Source organism: Bos grunniens, chromosome 16 (genome assembly GCF_055505025.1).
Source record: "Bos grunniens cultivar Pamir isolate PY7600 chromosome 16, Bosgru_T2T1.0, whole genome shotgun sequence".
Lineage (NCBI taxonomy): Eukaryota > Metazoa > Chordata > Mammalia > Artiodactyla > Bovidae > Bos > Bos grunniens.
In genome coordinates, this window is record NC_141180.1 from 29936760 (window position 1) to 29952379 (window position 15620).

The 15620-nt window shown below is 50.8% G+C and overlaps 2 protein-coding genes and 1 long non-coding RNA gene across 12 annotated transcripts; 1 reads left to right on the plus strand and 2 right to left on the minus strand.

The window, feature by feature from the left end:
* Positions 1–533: 533 nt before the first annotated feature.
* On the minus strand, positions 534–5027 carry AURKAIP1 (aurora kinase A interacting protein 1). Of its 8 annotated transcripts, none has more exons than XM_086344044.1 (4): positions 4973–5027; positions 4529–4618; positions 818–1154; positions 534–724 (listed from the first exon to the last, which is right to left on the minus strand). In XM_086344044.1, exons 3-4 carry the CDS (start codon positions 1142–1144, stop codon positions 623–625), a joined length of 429 nt encoding a protein of 142 aa, XP_086200170.1. In that variant the 5' UTR covers positions 1145–1154; positions 4529–4618; positions 4973–5027; the 3' UTR covers positions 534–622. The 8 variants fall into 8 exon arrangements, with proteins under 8 accessions (XP_086200170.1, XP_086200163.1, XP_086200165.1 ...); XM_086344037.1 differs by having other exon boundaries at positions 818–1263; XM_086344039.1 differs by having other exon boundaries at positions 818–1263; positions 4935–4989.
* A 1644-nt stretch (positions 5028–6671) lies between these two features.
* Positions 6672–14802, minus strand: CCNL2 (cyclin L2). Of its 3 annotated transcripts, none has more exons than XR_015143310.1 (11): positions 14497–14802; positions 13937–14011; positions 13552–13661; positions 12678–12798; positions 11671–11735; positions 9113–11093; positions 8827–8931; positions 8602–8743; positions 8006–8117; positions 7833–7925; positions 6672–7684 (listed from the first exon to the last, which is right to left on the minus strand). XR_015143310.1 is itself a non-coding variant. In XM_086343994.1 (11 exons), exons 1-11 carry the CDS (start codon positions 14779–14781, stop codon positions 7330–7332), a joined length of 1563 nt encoding a protein of 520 aa, XP_086200120.1. In that variant the 5' UTR covers positions 14782–14802; the 3' UTR covers positions 6672–7329. The 3 variants fall into 3 exon arrangements, 2 of the variants coding, with proteins under 2 accessions (XP_086200120.1, XP_086200121.1); XM_086343994.1 differs by having other exon boundaries at positions 9113–9212; XM_086343995.1 differs by having other exon boundaries at positions 9113–9212; positions 14466–14802.
* Positions 7455–14115, plus strand: LOC147356476 (uncharacterized). The gene is made up of 2 exons (XR_015143316.1): positions 7455–8388; positions 12996–14115. It is a non-coding gene; the product is annotated as an uncharacterized LOC147356476 (long non-coding RNA).
* Positions 14803–15620: the final 818 nt, after the last annotated feature.

A 15620-nucleotide genomic window follows, 5' to 3' on the forward strand; every position in this document is an offset into this window, starting at 1 on the left:
TGGCAGAGGCCAAGGAGCTCACAGCACGCTAGGGGTCCCCTGCTGTAGCTGAGCAGGACCTGCCCACCATCCCTGAGGACAGGCGCCTTTGCTGCCTCCCACCCGTCTGTCCAGTGAGGGCCTCCCTGACCCCTCAACTGTGCAAGTCCACTCTTTTTTTTTTTTTTTTCAATCATCAGGTCCTATAGCAACACACGAGCCACAGCTGGTTGATCCCAAAACCGAAGAAATGGAGTGCTGACTATAAGCTCTGCTCAGGTTTTCGACTGCAAAAAGGGTCAACGGTATACTCACTCTCTAACCCCCAGATGGTCCCCGTGCCATGCTCCCTGATTGTGTGCTCACCAGGGGCAGGGCTGTGACTCTTCACAGATGTCCCACAGCACTGGCTTTCCCTCCTGCAGCCAGGGCACCAGGACAGGGCCCGCTGGGGGAAGGGGCTCTCAATCTGCCCCAGTGGCCTTGGGCTCCTGTAATACCAGAAGCTGGTACCAGCCTTCATCCCAGAACAGCTCACACCAAGCAGAAGAAGGTCCCGGCCAGTAGGGACAGCCGAGTCCCCAGAGCATTTATTATCGTTGGGCATCAGCAGTCACGGGGGAGGAGGACAGAGACAGAAGACTCATTTGCCCTTCAGGTAGATCTTGGGGGTCTGCCAGCCTGGAGGGGCTTCCTTCAGGCCTGCCTTCTGCCAGATGCGCCTCAGGTCTCTCTCGAACTTCATCTGCGAGGGCAGAGGGAGTGACCACCAACAGGTCTGTGGCATAACCACGCACTCCAGCCACCCCACATAGTTACAGCCAAGGGCCATGCTCACCTGCTTCCGTTTCAGACGTGCTTCCCTGACTTTCCGCCGCAGGAACCGGGTCCTCTTGACCAGCTTGCGGTACTTGTGATGATTCATCTTCCGCCGGCGAATCTTGAGCACATTTCTACACTGCATCTGGGGCGCATCAAAGACATCCTTACCACCCTGCTCGACCCCTTCGCCCACCTGACTGGGCGGACACTCATAGAGTTGGGCTGGAGACACAGTCCCTGGGGCCCCAGTGTCCAGTCTGGGTAGGAGGTAGCGAATGGTCAGCCAGCTCTCCAGGGGGCTGATGGACATCTTCCTTGGGACCAGCATCTCCTCAAGTTCCATGTGGACCCGCCTGCCAGGGAGAGAGGCAACCCCACTTGGGCCTGTTGGCTTCGTGCTATAGCAAGGCCTGCAGGCATGCCTGCCCAGCACCCCTAAGACAGGCCAGGGTCCATTGCAGCCTGCAGGAGACAAGAGAGCACAGTTAATTACTGCTCGTGGGGCTACACAACCTACACAGCCATGGGGCCTGTGGAGCAGAACCCCCTGAAGCCCTGCTAACATTCTTAGGCCAAGACTCACCTTCTGTGACATCTGGATGACTACAGGGTTGTCTGTTCTCATCCATCAGAGGGCAGATAGAATGAAAACTACAAGCACAGAAAACTAACCAAACTGATCACATGGATCACAGACTTGTCTAATGCAGTGAAACTATGAGCCATGCCATGTAGGGCCACCCAAGATGGACGGGTCATGGTAGAAAGTTCTGACAAAACATGGTCACTGAAGGGAATGGCAAACTACTTCACTATTCTTGCCTTAAGAACCCCATGAACAGTATGAAAAGACAAAAAGATATGACACTGAAAAATGAACTCCCCAGGTCAGAAGATGCCTGATATGCTACTGGAGAAAAGCAGAGAAAAAGCTCCAGAAGGAATGAAGAAGCTAAGCCAAAGTGGAAACAACGCCCAGGTATGGATATATCTGGTGATGAAAGTTAAAGTCCAATGCTATAAAGAACAATACTGCACAGGAACCTGGAATATTAGGTCCATGAATCAAAGTAAATTGGAAGTGGTCAAACAGGAGATGGCAAGAGTGAACATTGACATTTTAGGAATCAGTGAACTAAAATAGACCGGAATAGGAGAATTTAATTCAGATGACCATTATTTCTACCACTGTGGGCAAGAATCCCTTAAAAGAAACGGAGTAGCCCTCACAGTCAACAAAAGAGTCTGAAATGCAGTACTTGGATACAATCTCAAAAATGAAAAAATGATCTCTGTTTGTTTCCAAGGCAAACCATTCAGTATCATAGTAATCCAAGTCTATGCCCCAACCAGTAATGCCAAAGAAGCTGAAGTTGAATGGTTCTACGAAGACCCACACGATCTTCTAGAACTAACAACAAAAAAAGATGTCCTTTTCATCATAGGGGACTGGAATGCAAAAGTAGGAAGTCAAGAGATACCTGAAGTAACAAGCAAGTGTGGCCTTGGAGCACAAAATAAAGCAGGGCAAAGGCTAATAGAGTTTTGCCAAGAGAACACACTGGTCATAGCAAACACCCTCATCCAACAACACAAGAGATGACTCTACACATGGACATCACCAGATGGTCTATACTGAAATCAGACTGATTATATTATTTGCAGCCGAAGATGGAGTAGTTCTATGCAGTCAGTAAAAACAAGACTGGGAAATGACTGTGGCTCAGATCACGAACTTCTTATTGTCAAATTTAGACTTAAATGGAAAAAAGTAGGGAAAACCACTAGACTATTCAGGTATGACCTAAATCAAATCCCTTATGATTATACAGTGGAAGTGACAAATAGACTCAAGGAATTAGAGTTGATAGAGTGTTTGAAGAACTATGGACAGAGGTTCATAACACTGTACAGAAGATGGTGATCAAGACCATCCCCAGGAAAAGAAATGCAAAAAAGCAAATGGTTGTCTGACGAGGCCTTGCAAATAGCTAAGAAGAGAAGTGAAAGGCAAAGGAGAAAAGGAAAGATATACCCATCTGATAATGCAGAGTTCCAAAGAATAGCGAGGAGATATAAGAAAACCTACCTCAGTGATCAATGCAAAGAAATAGAGGAAAGCAATAGAATGGGAAAGACTAGAGAACTCTTCAAGAAAATTAGAGATACCAAAGGAACATTTCATGCAAAGATAGGCACAGTAAAGGACAGAAATGGTATGGACCTAACAAAAGCAGAAGATATTAAGAAGAGGTGGCAAGAATACCCGGAAGAACTGTACAAAAGAGACCTTCAGGCAGTTTAGTTCAGTCACTCACTCGTGTTCGACTTTTTGCGACCCATGTCCATCACCAACTACCGGAGCCTGCTCAAACTCATATCCATCAAGTCGGTGATGCCATCCAACCATCTCATGCTCTGTCATCCCCTTCTCCTCTTGGCTTCAATCTTTCCCAGCATCGGGGTCTTTTCCAATGAGTCAGCTCTTCACATCAGGTGGTCAAAATGTTGTAGTTTCAGCTTCAGCATCAGTCCTTTCAATGAATATTCCGGACTGATTTCCTTTAGGATGAACTGGTTGGATCTCCTTGCTGTCCAAGGGACTCTGAAGAGTCTTCTCCAACACCACAGTTCAAAAGCATCAATTCTTCAGCATTCAGCTTTCTTTATAGTCCAACTCTCATATCCCTACATGACTACTGGAAAAACCATAGCTTTGACTAGATGGACCTTTGTCAGCAAAGTAATGCCTCTGTTTTTTAATATGTTGTCCAGGTTTGTCATAGCTTTTATTTCAAGGAGCAAGTCTTTTAATTTCATAGTTGCAGTCACCCTCTGCAGTGATTTTGGAGCCCAAGAAAATAAAGTCTGTCACTGTTTCCATTGTTTCCCCATCTATTTGCCATGAAGTGATGGAACCGGATGCCATGATCTTCATTTTTTGAATGCTGAGTTTTAAGTGAACTTTTTCACTCTCTTCTTTCACTTTCATCAAGAGGCTATTTAGTTCTTCTTCGCTTTCTGCCATAAAGGTGGTGTCATCTGCATATCTAAGATTACTGATATTTCTTACGGGAATCTTGATTCCAGCTTGTGCTTCATCCAGCCCAGCATTTTGCATGATGTACTCTGCACACCTTGACAGCGTATTAAAAAGCAGAGACATTACTTTGCCAACAAAGGTTTGTCTAGTCAAAACTATGGTTTTTCCAGTAGTAATGTATGGATGTGAGATATGGACCATAAAGAAGGCTGAGTGCCGAAGAACTGATGCTATTGAACTGTGGTGCTGGAGAAGACTCTTGAGAGTCCCTTGGACTGCAAGGAGATCAAACCAGTCAATCCTAAAGAAAATTCTGGAAGGACTGATGTTGAAGCTCCAATGTTTTGGCCACCTGATGCAAAAAGTCGACTCACTGGAAAAGATCTCGATGCTGGTAAAGACTGAAGGCAGAAGAGGATGACAGAGAAAAAGATGGTTGGATGGCCTACCGACATGAGTTTGAGCAAGCTCCGGGAGATGGTGAAGGACAGGGAAGCCTGGCGTGCTGCAGTCCATGGGGGTCACAAAGAGTCCGACAGGACTGAGTGACTGAACAGGGTTGTTTGTGTGGCCTGGCCCCGCCTCCAGGTGGTGAGGAAGAGCAGTGCAGGTCACCGAGCTGCTAACTCCACACTCCTAACCCAGATGTGTATCCCGACCATCTCCCCCCACAGGGCTTCTTACCTGCCCTGGGAACAGCCCTGAGCAGCTGGGAAGTCAGGCGCATCAGAAACATGGTCTGTGCTTGGCTGTGGCCCCAGGCGATCAGCGGAGCTGGAATACAGGTGTGCGCCAAGGTCACTCTGGGGGCTCTGGTCTCGTTCCGATTCCCGCACCCGGTCTCCCTCGCCACCCTCTCCCACCACGAGGATGCCACTTCGAGTACAGCTTCCTCCCTCAAAACCTCTGCCTCCGAGGGCCCCCAGCTGAGCGACTCTGGGCAGGTACTGGCCCTCCCTGAGCCTCAGCTTCACCCCGGGTCTCCCACCTCTCAGGCTGTGTCTACGATCGGGTCTCGGTCCCCGAGCCCCACCCAGCCGCGGCCTCCAGGGCTGTCCCTGGAGCCCGCTCGCCGCGTCCTCACACAGACCCTCCCCAGACGCCGCAAGGAGGTTCAACAAACCGTACCTTCGCCTCGCTCAAGCGCTTCCGGTCCTTTCCTAAGGCCGCCCGGGCCCGAGCGCGGCCGCCCGCGTGCTTCTACGCCCAGCGCCCCCTAGCGCCCCAAGGCGCCCCACTCCCAATCAGCGCAGGCCCTGCCGGACCCAGAAAGCGACGGTTTCCGGCTGGAGGAACCGCCCCTCCTGCCCCCGTGCCCAGCCCCTCCCACAGCTCTCCGACTCCGCCTGTCCCTCGCGGAGGCTAGAAAACTACACTTACCACAATCCCAAGCGTGTTCCCTCTGCGCCTGCGTGGCTCGAACTCTGGTCGCTCCGCGACAGTCAAGGGTCAGTCGTCCCGGGAGGCCGGAAATGGCGTTTTCCCGGCGACGGAGATGTTGAGGGGGCGACGGAAGTGGCCCTAACTATTGCAGATGCTGGGGCGGGAGCCGGACTCGGAGCAACTCGTCTTGTGGGGCGTCGTCTTCACCCCCGAACCCGCCTCTTAGGGCGGGGAAGGTGGTTGACAGGTGCGAAGTGTTGGGCTAGAGCCGGGGCGCCGTCAGGAGTGACTTGGATATCTAGGACCCGCCACCCCTCCGCTTTGGCTTGCAGCCTCCACTCTGCTAGTCTGGATAAGCGAAGGACGTCTCGCATGTACCGTGGGATGGATAATACGATGCTTTTTGCATGGGTGGAGTGTATATTCTTTCCTTAAAGCAAACAAGCTCCCATGTTGTGTCCATGAGAAGTTTGTCTGAAAACCAGAAGCAGCATGGGGTTGAGCTAAGACCCAGTGTTGTTCCTCAGGGTAAGGGGCTCAGAGGGCCCACTTAACCCGTGTAACACAGAAAGGCTCTGTTGTCCTGAGGTTGGCTAGGATGGACAGGATCCCCAGAATGGACCTGAAGGAACTCCTGCTGGGACAAGGACGTGGGGAGTCTCTTTGGTCCTCCTCTGAGGCTTGCCCTTGTAGGAGGGTGTTCCAGTGAGTCTTAGTATGAAATGGCCAGGCCTAGCCACCCCCAGGCCCCAACTTAGCTAAGCAGAGAATGGAGGATAGGCCAATGGGAGGGCAAAACTGCAGGATCTGGGCCCAGCTCTATAACTGAGTCTCCAGAGGATGTACCCTTCAACCTGAGGGGCAGCTTCTGGTTCCCAGGTTGAAAGGTCTCTAAACCCATCCAGGAGCCTATCTCTCAGCCTCCACAGGCTTTTATGGTTTGGTTCTAAGAGTGAGCCACCTGGACCCTGGATGCTGACCTTGCTGCTTTCATACCTTGGCTGTACTGACTTCAGGCACCTTTCTCCAGGCCACTGGCACCAGGAAGGGTGTGCCTTCCACCCATGAAGAAGTGCTGGTCTGGAGAGAGCCAACACAGGGCATAGACACGCCCCCAAGTGCCTCTGATCTGCACAGAGTGCACACAGCACTTGGAGACAGCCCTGACCCACCCTGCTCACTGGCACCACCGAGCTGTCCTCACCCACTCCCACAGAGGACCCCTCTAGGGTGATGCTCTTTGTCCTTTGCAAACCCTCCATTTACCATGCTGGTAGCAGACAGTTCAGAGCCTCACAAGCCCTCAGAGAGGAGCAGATGCACAGAATTCAGTACAAAACCCAACACAGTAATGAGATCAGAGAGGGGAGTGCAGACACATTGCTAGATCGGTGCTGCAGGCTGTGCAGGGGAGCAAACAATGAGAATGACAAACGACAAGCCCTTTAACTTTCCAAATGTCCTGAGTAGAGAGAATTGTTTATTTAATAACGTAAAATGCATATATAGGAAACTTCTCTAGAAGCTGGTGGCCTGCACTCAGCATCACACAGATAAAAATATACGACTTTCAACACAGATCTACCTTCACATTTTAAAAATCAGAATTCTCTACACGTTTTAAGCTGACAGTTCAAGTTCTCAGTTTTCATATATAGCTTTAACTCGTATTAAACACGTTTATTTACAACGTGGACAGAGTAAGGGGCTATTAAGGCCATTTTCTCATCATGAAACACTGCAAAATACATACATAGTATAACCTAATATAGGCAAAGGTTCAAAAAGTCATTTTCTTGGTTTGACGTAATTAAGTATGGGTTCGGGGGTGAACAGACAGCCTGTCGTAGCACCAAACCCCGCTGCTGGGACACGTGCCCCGCCTTTGCATCTAGCGGGGCTGCTGCTGAGGCGCTGGGCAAGAGCTGGGGGCTGGGCCTGGGCCAGACGAATGGGCACCTTGCCAGCCTCTCCATGCCATCTCCAAATTCATCACACTGTCCAGAGTCAACAACTATATCCAGAAAGAGTCACGCCCCAGGGCCAGCAGCTGAGGTGTCCACATCAAGGGCCAAAGCACAGTCCTGCGGGGACCCCACCCCTCACCTTCGGTGCCTGCTGTGCCCAGGGTGGTCCCGCTCATAGCGATGGCCCGTTCGCTCATAAGACCGAGAACGCTCCCGTCGCTGTTCTCTATAGTAATGACTTTTTTTCTTGTATTTTCCAGAAGTATCCGCCCGCTCCCGTGAGCGGCTCCGAGAGCGGGAGGAGCTCCGGCTCCGGGACTTGTGTGGCTTCTGGGTAGAGTACTTGCAGTCCTTGGATCTTCGGTAGCTCCGCACCTTGGAGCCTTTGTAGGGGGCGCCCCGGTGGGCCTGACGTGGTGGGGAGTCACTCCGGCTCCGAGAGCGGCTCTGTGACTTGGACCCACCAGATGTGGAGCCACTGTCACTTTTCCTGTGAAGGAGACCACCAGGCAGGTGGGTAACCACCCATCCTGACCACTTGAGAGTCAGGAGCAACTGTCCCCAAGGAAAGGCCACACCGCTTCCCCAGGAAACATCCCGGTGCCTGCTGCAGCCCCGTGCACCCAAGCAGCACACACCTTCTCTTAGGGGACGCGGAACGTGACGGGGACCTTGAGTAGCTCTGCTCGTGACTCCCGCTCCGACTTCGACTCCCCTGCCCCTTCGGCAAGCTGAGAATAGGGCAGAGAATAGTTAAGACCTCAAGTCTCTCTAGCCGACCCCAGTACCATCTGGGCACGTGGCTACTCACCCGTTCACCGGACTGTCCGCCTTGGTTTTCTTCACACCCTCCACTTTCCTTTTGGTGTTCTTCACGGAGAGTGGGGAAGGCTTGTTTCCTTTGCCTTCTTTGGGGGATTCCACTAGAATCAATCACAAGAAGTTACAACTCAACAACTGCTCTGGTGAGAAACAGGAATGCCGAGCAAGGTGAGGCCACTCCCAAGGGACTGCTGCTGCCAACTCTGACTTCTGGCTCCCAGCCCACTTCAGGACTTCAAGATGCAGGAAGACCACCTGTCTCACTCGCCAGGCCTCCGGGACTGGGGACAGGCATCATGCTTAACTCTAGGATCTGACAACAGGATCTACTCCTCCAGATTTATGAGACTTTCATCAAGGCAAACTACTTGGGTGAGTTGGGTAATGAGAGCCATTTCAGGAGCCTGTCCATACCCCTTACTAATGAAAACACAAGAACAGACTTCATAGGCGTTCCGTTCTTACTTCAAAGATTGCCTCTTGTTTGCTGGGGACTCTGGAGCCCTCAGGAGTGCTCAGACTAGCTGCAGATGTGATCCAAGAGAACTCAGGGTGGGAGGGCCACCCCTGGGAGGAGACGCTTACCAGGTTTGGGGGCAGGCGAGAACCGCGATGCACTGTCCAGCACCTGGGTGCTGCCGGGCAGCAGGCCCTTGGCCTGTGCCTTTGCCTCATCGAGGGCGTGCCTGCGCTTCTCCACTTCACTCTCCAGGTGAGTCAGATCAACCTAGAAAAGCCAGAGTGCATGATTCAGACCAGATGCTTCCAGTCAAAAAACAGGTGCACACGTTACATGAAAAGACACAGAACCTTTTTCCGAGTATACAGCTGCAGGATTTTTAAGCAGATTTCTTGAATTTCTTCTTCAGTTGCTCCAAACAAAAGAAACCAATGGGGACGATTGGGTAAAGGGATCTGTAAACACAGAGGCCATTATCATTAACCATTCTTCATAGCCAACAAGATTCTCAGGGAAATAAAAACAAGCCTGATGGTCACCAACAAGTAGGCTTTTTACTGATGCCAGTAAACATAACTTGAAGCATAGCACACAGTTTACTGGGGTTGGTGACTCCCCAGGTGGCCCTGCACTGACCTCCAGCGTCCGGGCAGCAAGATAGATGCAGGCACAGGCAATGCTCTCAGGCTGGAACCTCACAAAAACATCTGTGCGAAGGCTGTCATTCATGTAGTTCCTGAAAACCAAACACAGCAAGAACTGAAACCCCTGGGCACGCACATGACACCCGTCTGCACTGTCGAGGTCAAGTCACTACTCCACTAACTAGTCTACGGCCAGGACTTAAGATCTAGACAGTCCTGTGATTCTCACAAGTTCATGGAGAAACGTCCCAGCTGCTTTTTCTGAATACAGGATAGGAAGATAGGGAAACTACTGAAATCTTTTAAAGCTGGCTGAATGTCAGAGAGTACATGTTGCTATGAAAGAGAACCAACTTTAACTTTACTTTTCCCTCTCAACCTTTGGCCTGCTCTCATGCAAAACGCAGTGCCTCAGAAAGACGTCTACTGTGGCAGCTCGACATATTTGATTAAGAACATTTAAATGCTCAAGATCCACAGTGCAGAGAAACATGCAAACTCAAATGAACGGGCTGAGCACAAAGCCTGCGAGGGCCTTTCTGAGACAAGTCGTCCTCTTGCGCTCCTTTTCCTGGAAGAGGTGCTCGCAGCGTGGCTTCTTCCACACGGGAGTCCACTTGACAAGGGGGAAAAACTCCCTTGGGTGCATGGGAACATCATGCAGAGGGCTCAGTGCCCAAAGGGAAATCCTCTTCTCAGGCTTATCAAAGAACCGTTTCCAAATTGTCCCATTTCAATAAGGAGTCTTAAAATGAACATTCATAAAATCAGATAAAAGCAACAAAATACTACAAGTTTCATCACAGTCAGTACATTTTTAACAGCTATCATATTAGAAGATATAAAAATACAAAACATTTGCATTTCTTAAAAGGTTAGAATTCTAATGCTGGCTACATTTTCAGCAATTTCATTTAGATACGTTTTTCTAAGATTTAAAAGACCAAAAGTCAAACCTCACATTAATTTTATCAATATTGCAAAAACACAAGAAAACAGAAAATATTGCAGAGATTCATTGCACAAGAGAACAGTTGAACAGGTCATACATTCATTGCTTCTAACATACCCCAATGATAGCAGGCTACACCCACAAGGGGCAGCCAAGTCATGCTGGGGCCTAACTGATGCACCCCCCACCCTGGTTATCTCTGCCCCAAATCCTGGAGAAGGTGACCTACGAACCCATGGAGAGCTTTCTCAGTGATAAATTCTACATCTGCCCACTAGGAGCACCTGGCTCTTAAGATCCCGCTCCAGGTACCCAGAAGGGACCAAAAAAACCTCGTGTGATGGAGCCAAGGCCGTATGTCCCGAGAGTTGCAAGTAAACAAACATTTAATAAATACAACCATCAGTAACTATTTTGGTTCTAATGAAAAAAACATTTAGTACTCAGTTGTAACATTATTAAACCATTAACTTTTATGTCCTTTAAAAAAAAGTCCTCAAAACATATATTTAAAGTTACTATTTTTAAAATAAGTTACAATATAAACAGTGTCCATGGAATGATTTAAAGATGCACACCTTTTACAAAAATGTGTCAACCCTTAGCTGCTGAAAAGAGCAACTTCAGGACTTCCAGAAATAAATACCACCACCCACACTACAGTCTCAACTCCCACCAGCCAGTTTTCACAGCATCCCCTAGTTTGCTTTTTTTTTAAGAGAAAGGTACTGCATCTTTATTGCACAGGTAGAGCAGTTTCAAATGGACAAAATTCAAGTCAAGACAGTTATCAACTCTAATCAATACAATTACCAAGCACGACAGGATTAACAAGAAGCACAACCGTCAGAGAACCACAGCAGCAGTGGGCCAGCACTAGACTATCGTGCGCATACCACCATCTAGAGCCAGCCTTCGGTGGAGAGCCTGCACGGGGTTGGCTGAGGACGGCCGCTGTCCCCGCACCGAAGCGCTTGGACAGGAGAGGAGAAGTCTTAGTCACTTACCCTCAGAGGCTACCCTTTGATTGAAAGAGTACAGAAAAGAAAAGTCAAAATAGGTTCTCCATTAGCACAGCACAGCACCAGACAATTCAGGCAGCAAAAACATGACCCTTACAGACCTAACTCTATGGGAAAGCACCCAGCACTGAACCGTTACTTCAGGCTTCACTTCTAGTATATTAGCATATTGTTAAAAATCAGTCCCCAAATTGTAGGAAGGCCTTACACCCCGTTCCTCCCATACGATTTGCTTAATTGAGGCAGTGAGAAGCAAGTTCACGTTAGATATAAAACCACTAAGTCCACACTGCCAGCTGTGGAAAAGATCCCGACATGCCTAGTCAACAGCCCCCAAAGGGAAGCCCGCTGACTGCTCTCCTGGGGGGTTGGAGGGGGAAGGGTCACCTTACCGTTCCACCAGTGCCTGATATTTTGGGAATCTGGTTGGATTTACATGGCAGGAACACTGGGCACTTGGACAATTCCAGCCCACAACCAAGTCATGGGACCGACTACCCACTGCCCAGGTGCCTCAAATCAACATACTCCTGCACTGCCCTGCCTGGTCTCATATAACAAGGAAGGTCAACTCACCATGAAGTCTGGACCAGGTGTTGGTTACGCTCACACTCTAACACCTGAAGGTACATAACGATTATCTGGAAGATACGGGTTAGGCAGTTATTACCGAGAACCTTGAGAACCCAGAATTCAGATATTGAGGGTGTCCATGCAGCAAACAAGAGCCTCGTGCTAGATCCCAGGGCTGGCTCCCGTCACACGCCCGGTGCACAGTTCAGCTGGAGGGGAGTTTTTGCTGACGTGCGTGCTCCCTGCTTTTGAGCCAGGCACCAGGGAAGCACGGGAGGACCTAGCTGCGCTGAGCTGCTCGCGGCTGGGGCTCAGGCTCATTCTCATCTTCGACACATTCTCCACGAGTGAGAGTAGCCTGCCTGGAACGTTTCTGTACCCCAGCCGCTAACTTATACAAGGCATGGCATGAGAATACTTTCAGCAAATGAAGAAAAAGGTCTTAAATCTATGGTGAGTAATTTACCAAGATTCTCAATTAATGCCAGAAAGTCACACAAGTGAGAAAGAAGCTATGAGGAAACCCCCAATAAAAAGGGGACATAGAGAGAGGAAAACAGCACTCTGCGTTTGAAGGGAACACGGAAGATATGTGTGCTATCATATGCTCAACTGATACACGCTGTAAAACTGTCTTCCTTCACTTCCAAATAAACAGTTCAGAATTCTTCCAATTCCCCCATAAAAGAAAATAAAGTTATTACTTAAGCAGCTTTAGAAAATCAGCTGTTGACAAAGAAACAGTAAACTGACAAATTTCATTCTTACAAGTTCTTATCACTATTTCTGAAAGCTCAAACTTAAGAGAGATAACTTCCACCTCTTAAAAATATACTATTAAAATTAACATAATACGAGAAGACTGATGACAAAACGGTTATCTTTCAGAGTACAGGTATAAACTGGAAAACCAAATCAGGGACACATTTAATCCTTTGGGGTTCCCAATCTGGGTGGGAATGCAGCAGTCACTTTAGTGGGCTCACATGGCAACTGGGCCTCATACCCACCTTGTGAGGGTGCTTCACGTGGACGCAGAAACCCAGCTCCTTGAGAACTCGCCTTTCCGCCTTTATAATTTGATTCTTTAAGTTAACGTAATCTTGATCCAAGAGGAGAGGCACAGGTTTTCTACAAAGACAAAACACACAATCTGCATAAGAGTCAAACAAAACAGAGTCTATCAAATCCCACAGTGACAATCTACCATACACACAACACAGATGGAGTCAGGAAGTTCACTTCCTTTAACAAAACCACGAAGTCTTCCTCAAACCCCATGCTAACCTACTTATGCCTCAATAACCCTCTCCCTGTTTTCCTTACAGACAATAAACGTGGACTGAAGACTGGAGGGTCTCACCATCTCATCGCACAAAGACTGGACATCCTTTTTTGGGCTCAAGACATAAGCAGATGCACTGTGGATGAATGGAAATCGAAAGAACCCACAGAAGCACGATGCTTAAACAGCCAAAACTGTTCCACAAAGGACCTCCATTACCTGGAGCATTGGAAAGCCTGAGCCAAGGATGCTTCTAAATACCCTACAATGCACAGGAAAGTACCCACAACAAAGACTCATCCAGCCCAAAATGAAAACAGTGCTGAGGTTTAGAACCAGCTCCAGAGCATCCAGGCTGACCAAACAGCCTCTTGGGCAACCAGGAAACCGATGTCAGCTGGACAATAGCCACAGTCCCCTTCCTGCCGACAGTGGTTCCTTCACTGATTAACAGTATCTGAAGGGTACCTCCCAGCTGCCAGGCCTCCTTCTGGGCACAAGTGTAAAACCCCACACCCTAAATTTTGTCCCAGAAACTAGTGTAACAATAACTGAGAAAACACGGAGGCGGATGTCTATGACAGCGCTGATGGACTCACTTTTTCTCTCGCAGATGTCGAAGGCGATGAAACACGTTGATGACGTCCCGTATTCGCCTTGGAGCCTCTTCTATCTTGGAGGCCAGGTGAACACAGGCCATTGACACGTGCTGAAATGTAAGCGACGGGACAGAGGTTCGTTCCAAGGACCAGTCTCCAACAGCTGAAGAAAGGCGGTTAAGAGCAGAGGAGATACACCCGGAGAAAAAGGCCACTTGGGAGAGACCCCTCTATAGCAGGGAGCTTCCCAACACACCCCGCCCCAAATACAGCGAGCACTACAATTGCCAAGACCAGTACTCCTTCCTCTGAGCGATCGGCAACACCACAAACCCAGGTTTCCTGTCAACACGTTTCTGTGGGGAAGAAAGACGGGAAATCTCACCTCCATGGAATGCTTCACAAAGGACTTAGTGTAGAAGAACCGCTGGAACAACACCTGCCCGGTAGCCATGGCCACCTGCACAAGAGAAGGATTCCATCCTTTTCAGTTGCCCACTTCAAGGGTCTCAAATAAAACCACTGGGTTTCGCGAAACTCCTGATAAAGAACCAGAACCTAAAACGTTTTCTGCATCCACAAAGGTTCTTCGCATCCCGCTACCTCGCCTCCTTTATCACCTCTGGTGGGCTGCAGCAGGGGCGCTGCAGGGGCGCTCCGGCCTTGGGTAGGCGCTGGGTCCAGGTCCCGGGCGGGGACACGGAACGGGGTGGGGGCTGAGTTCTCGGTGGGAATAAGGAGAGTGATCCGAGCAGGGTACCAGACGTCAGTAAGGAGTGGGGTTGGGATCCGGGTAGGGGGTCATTGCTGGGCCCGGATTCCGGGCAGACACACGAAGCAAGCTCCGGGTCCGATTCCGGCCCCTCCGCCAACAAAGGGCCTGGGAACCTTCCCGCAGCGGGCGCGGCGGTTACCTCGGCCCGAGGCTCGCGGCAGCTCCCTCACCTGCGGCAGGCGGAGCAGGATGCCGGCCGCCTGGATGAGCTCGCAGCCCACCACGCGGAGGTCGGTTTCCGTGTCGGTGTCGAGGCCACTCGACATGGACGGCGTGAAGCGGAGCTTGTCGTCGGGCAGAAGGCAGTTCTCCAAAGTGATGAGCACCCCGGAGTACAGCCGGTCCCCGATCAACACCCCCTGTGACGCGGGGGCTGTGCCTCCGGAGCCCGGCGTGCCAGCCGGTACCGCGGAGGCCGTCGACCCTGGAGCCCCGGCCCCGGCCGCAGCCGCCATTTTGTGCCGCCGACTCTCTCTGGCTCCTTCCCGGCAGGGCGGCTCCTCCCGACGCTCTACGACCGCGACCGCCCCGCCCCGCCGCGTGCCATTGGTTCGACTGGCGCGCGGCTCGGGGTTCCCTTGTCCCGATTGGCTCTGATGCCTGTCCGTCAGCGGCGATACCGACGACGCAAGTCAGCGCGGGTAGGGGAAGGGGCTCGTTACCCAGTAGGCCCTGCGGCGCCCTGGCGAGACCGTCGTCTCGATCCCGACCCGGAAGTAGTCGCAGGGGCCGGCTCCCGGCGACTTTCCAGGTCTAACCGTTCGGGCGTGTCTTAGGATCCGCGCAGAGACCCGGGAGCTCGCGAAGTTCCCACCGCAGCCCCAGGCTTCCTAGGGGTCAAGCGGGTGCCGAGGGAGGCTGAAGGGGCCCGAGGGCAGCCCCTGATAAGCGGAGCCAGGCGAGACGCCCCTTGCCGCGAAGGCCCGCGGGGCGGGGGTGGGAGGCAGCTCTCCTTGCGTCTTTCGGGCGGGTGGTCCGGGCTTGAGTGGAGCTGTCAGACGTCTCCGAGGCCTCCGACCCTAAAGGATGGGCGCATGCGTGATAAGTTTTCCCAGCCCGCGCCCAGCAGCCACGGGATGCTGTTTCCCTGGTTAATTTGTGGCCGTCGGCACGGTGTTTACTGAGTAGAGGTTTTGGAGTACAGGTATTAACGCCAGACTCCCAAAGATCTCGCCTTCAGAATTGAGTCTAGAGAGAAGAGAGATGGTAGCTGGAAACGTTTAATTCGATGTTCCTACAAAGCACAGCAACTGCAAAGAGGCATGAAGCATGAGTTCCCCCGAGGCTGGCAGAA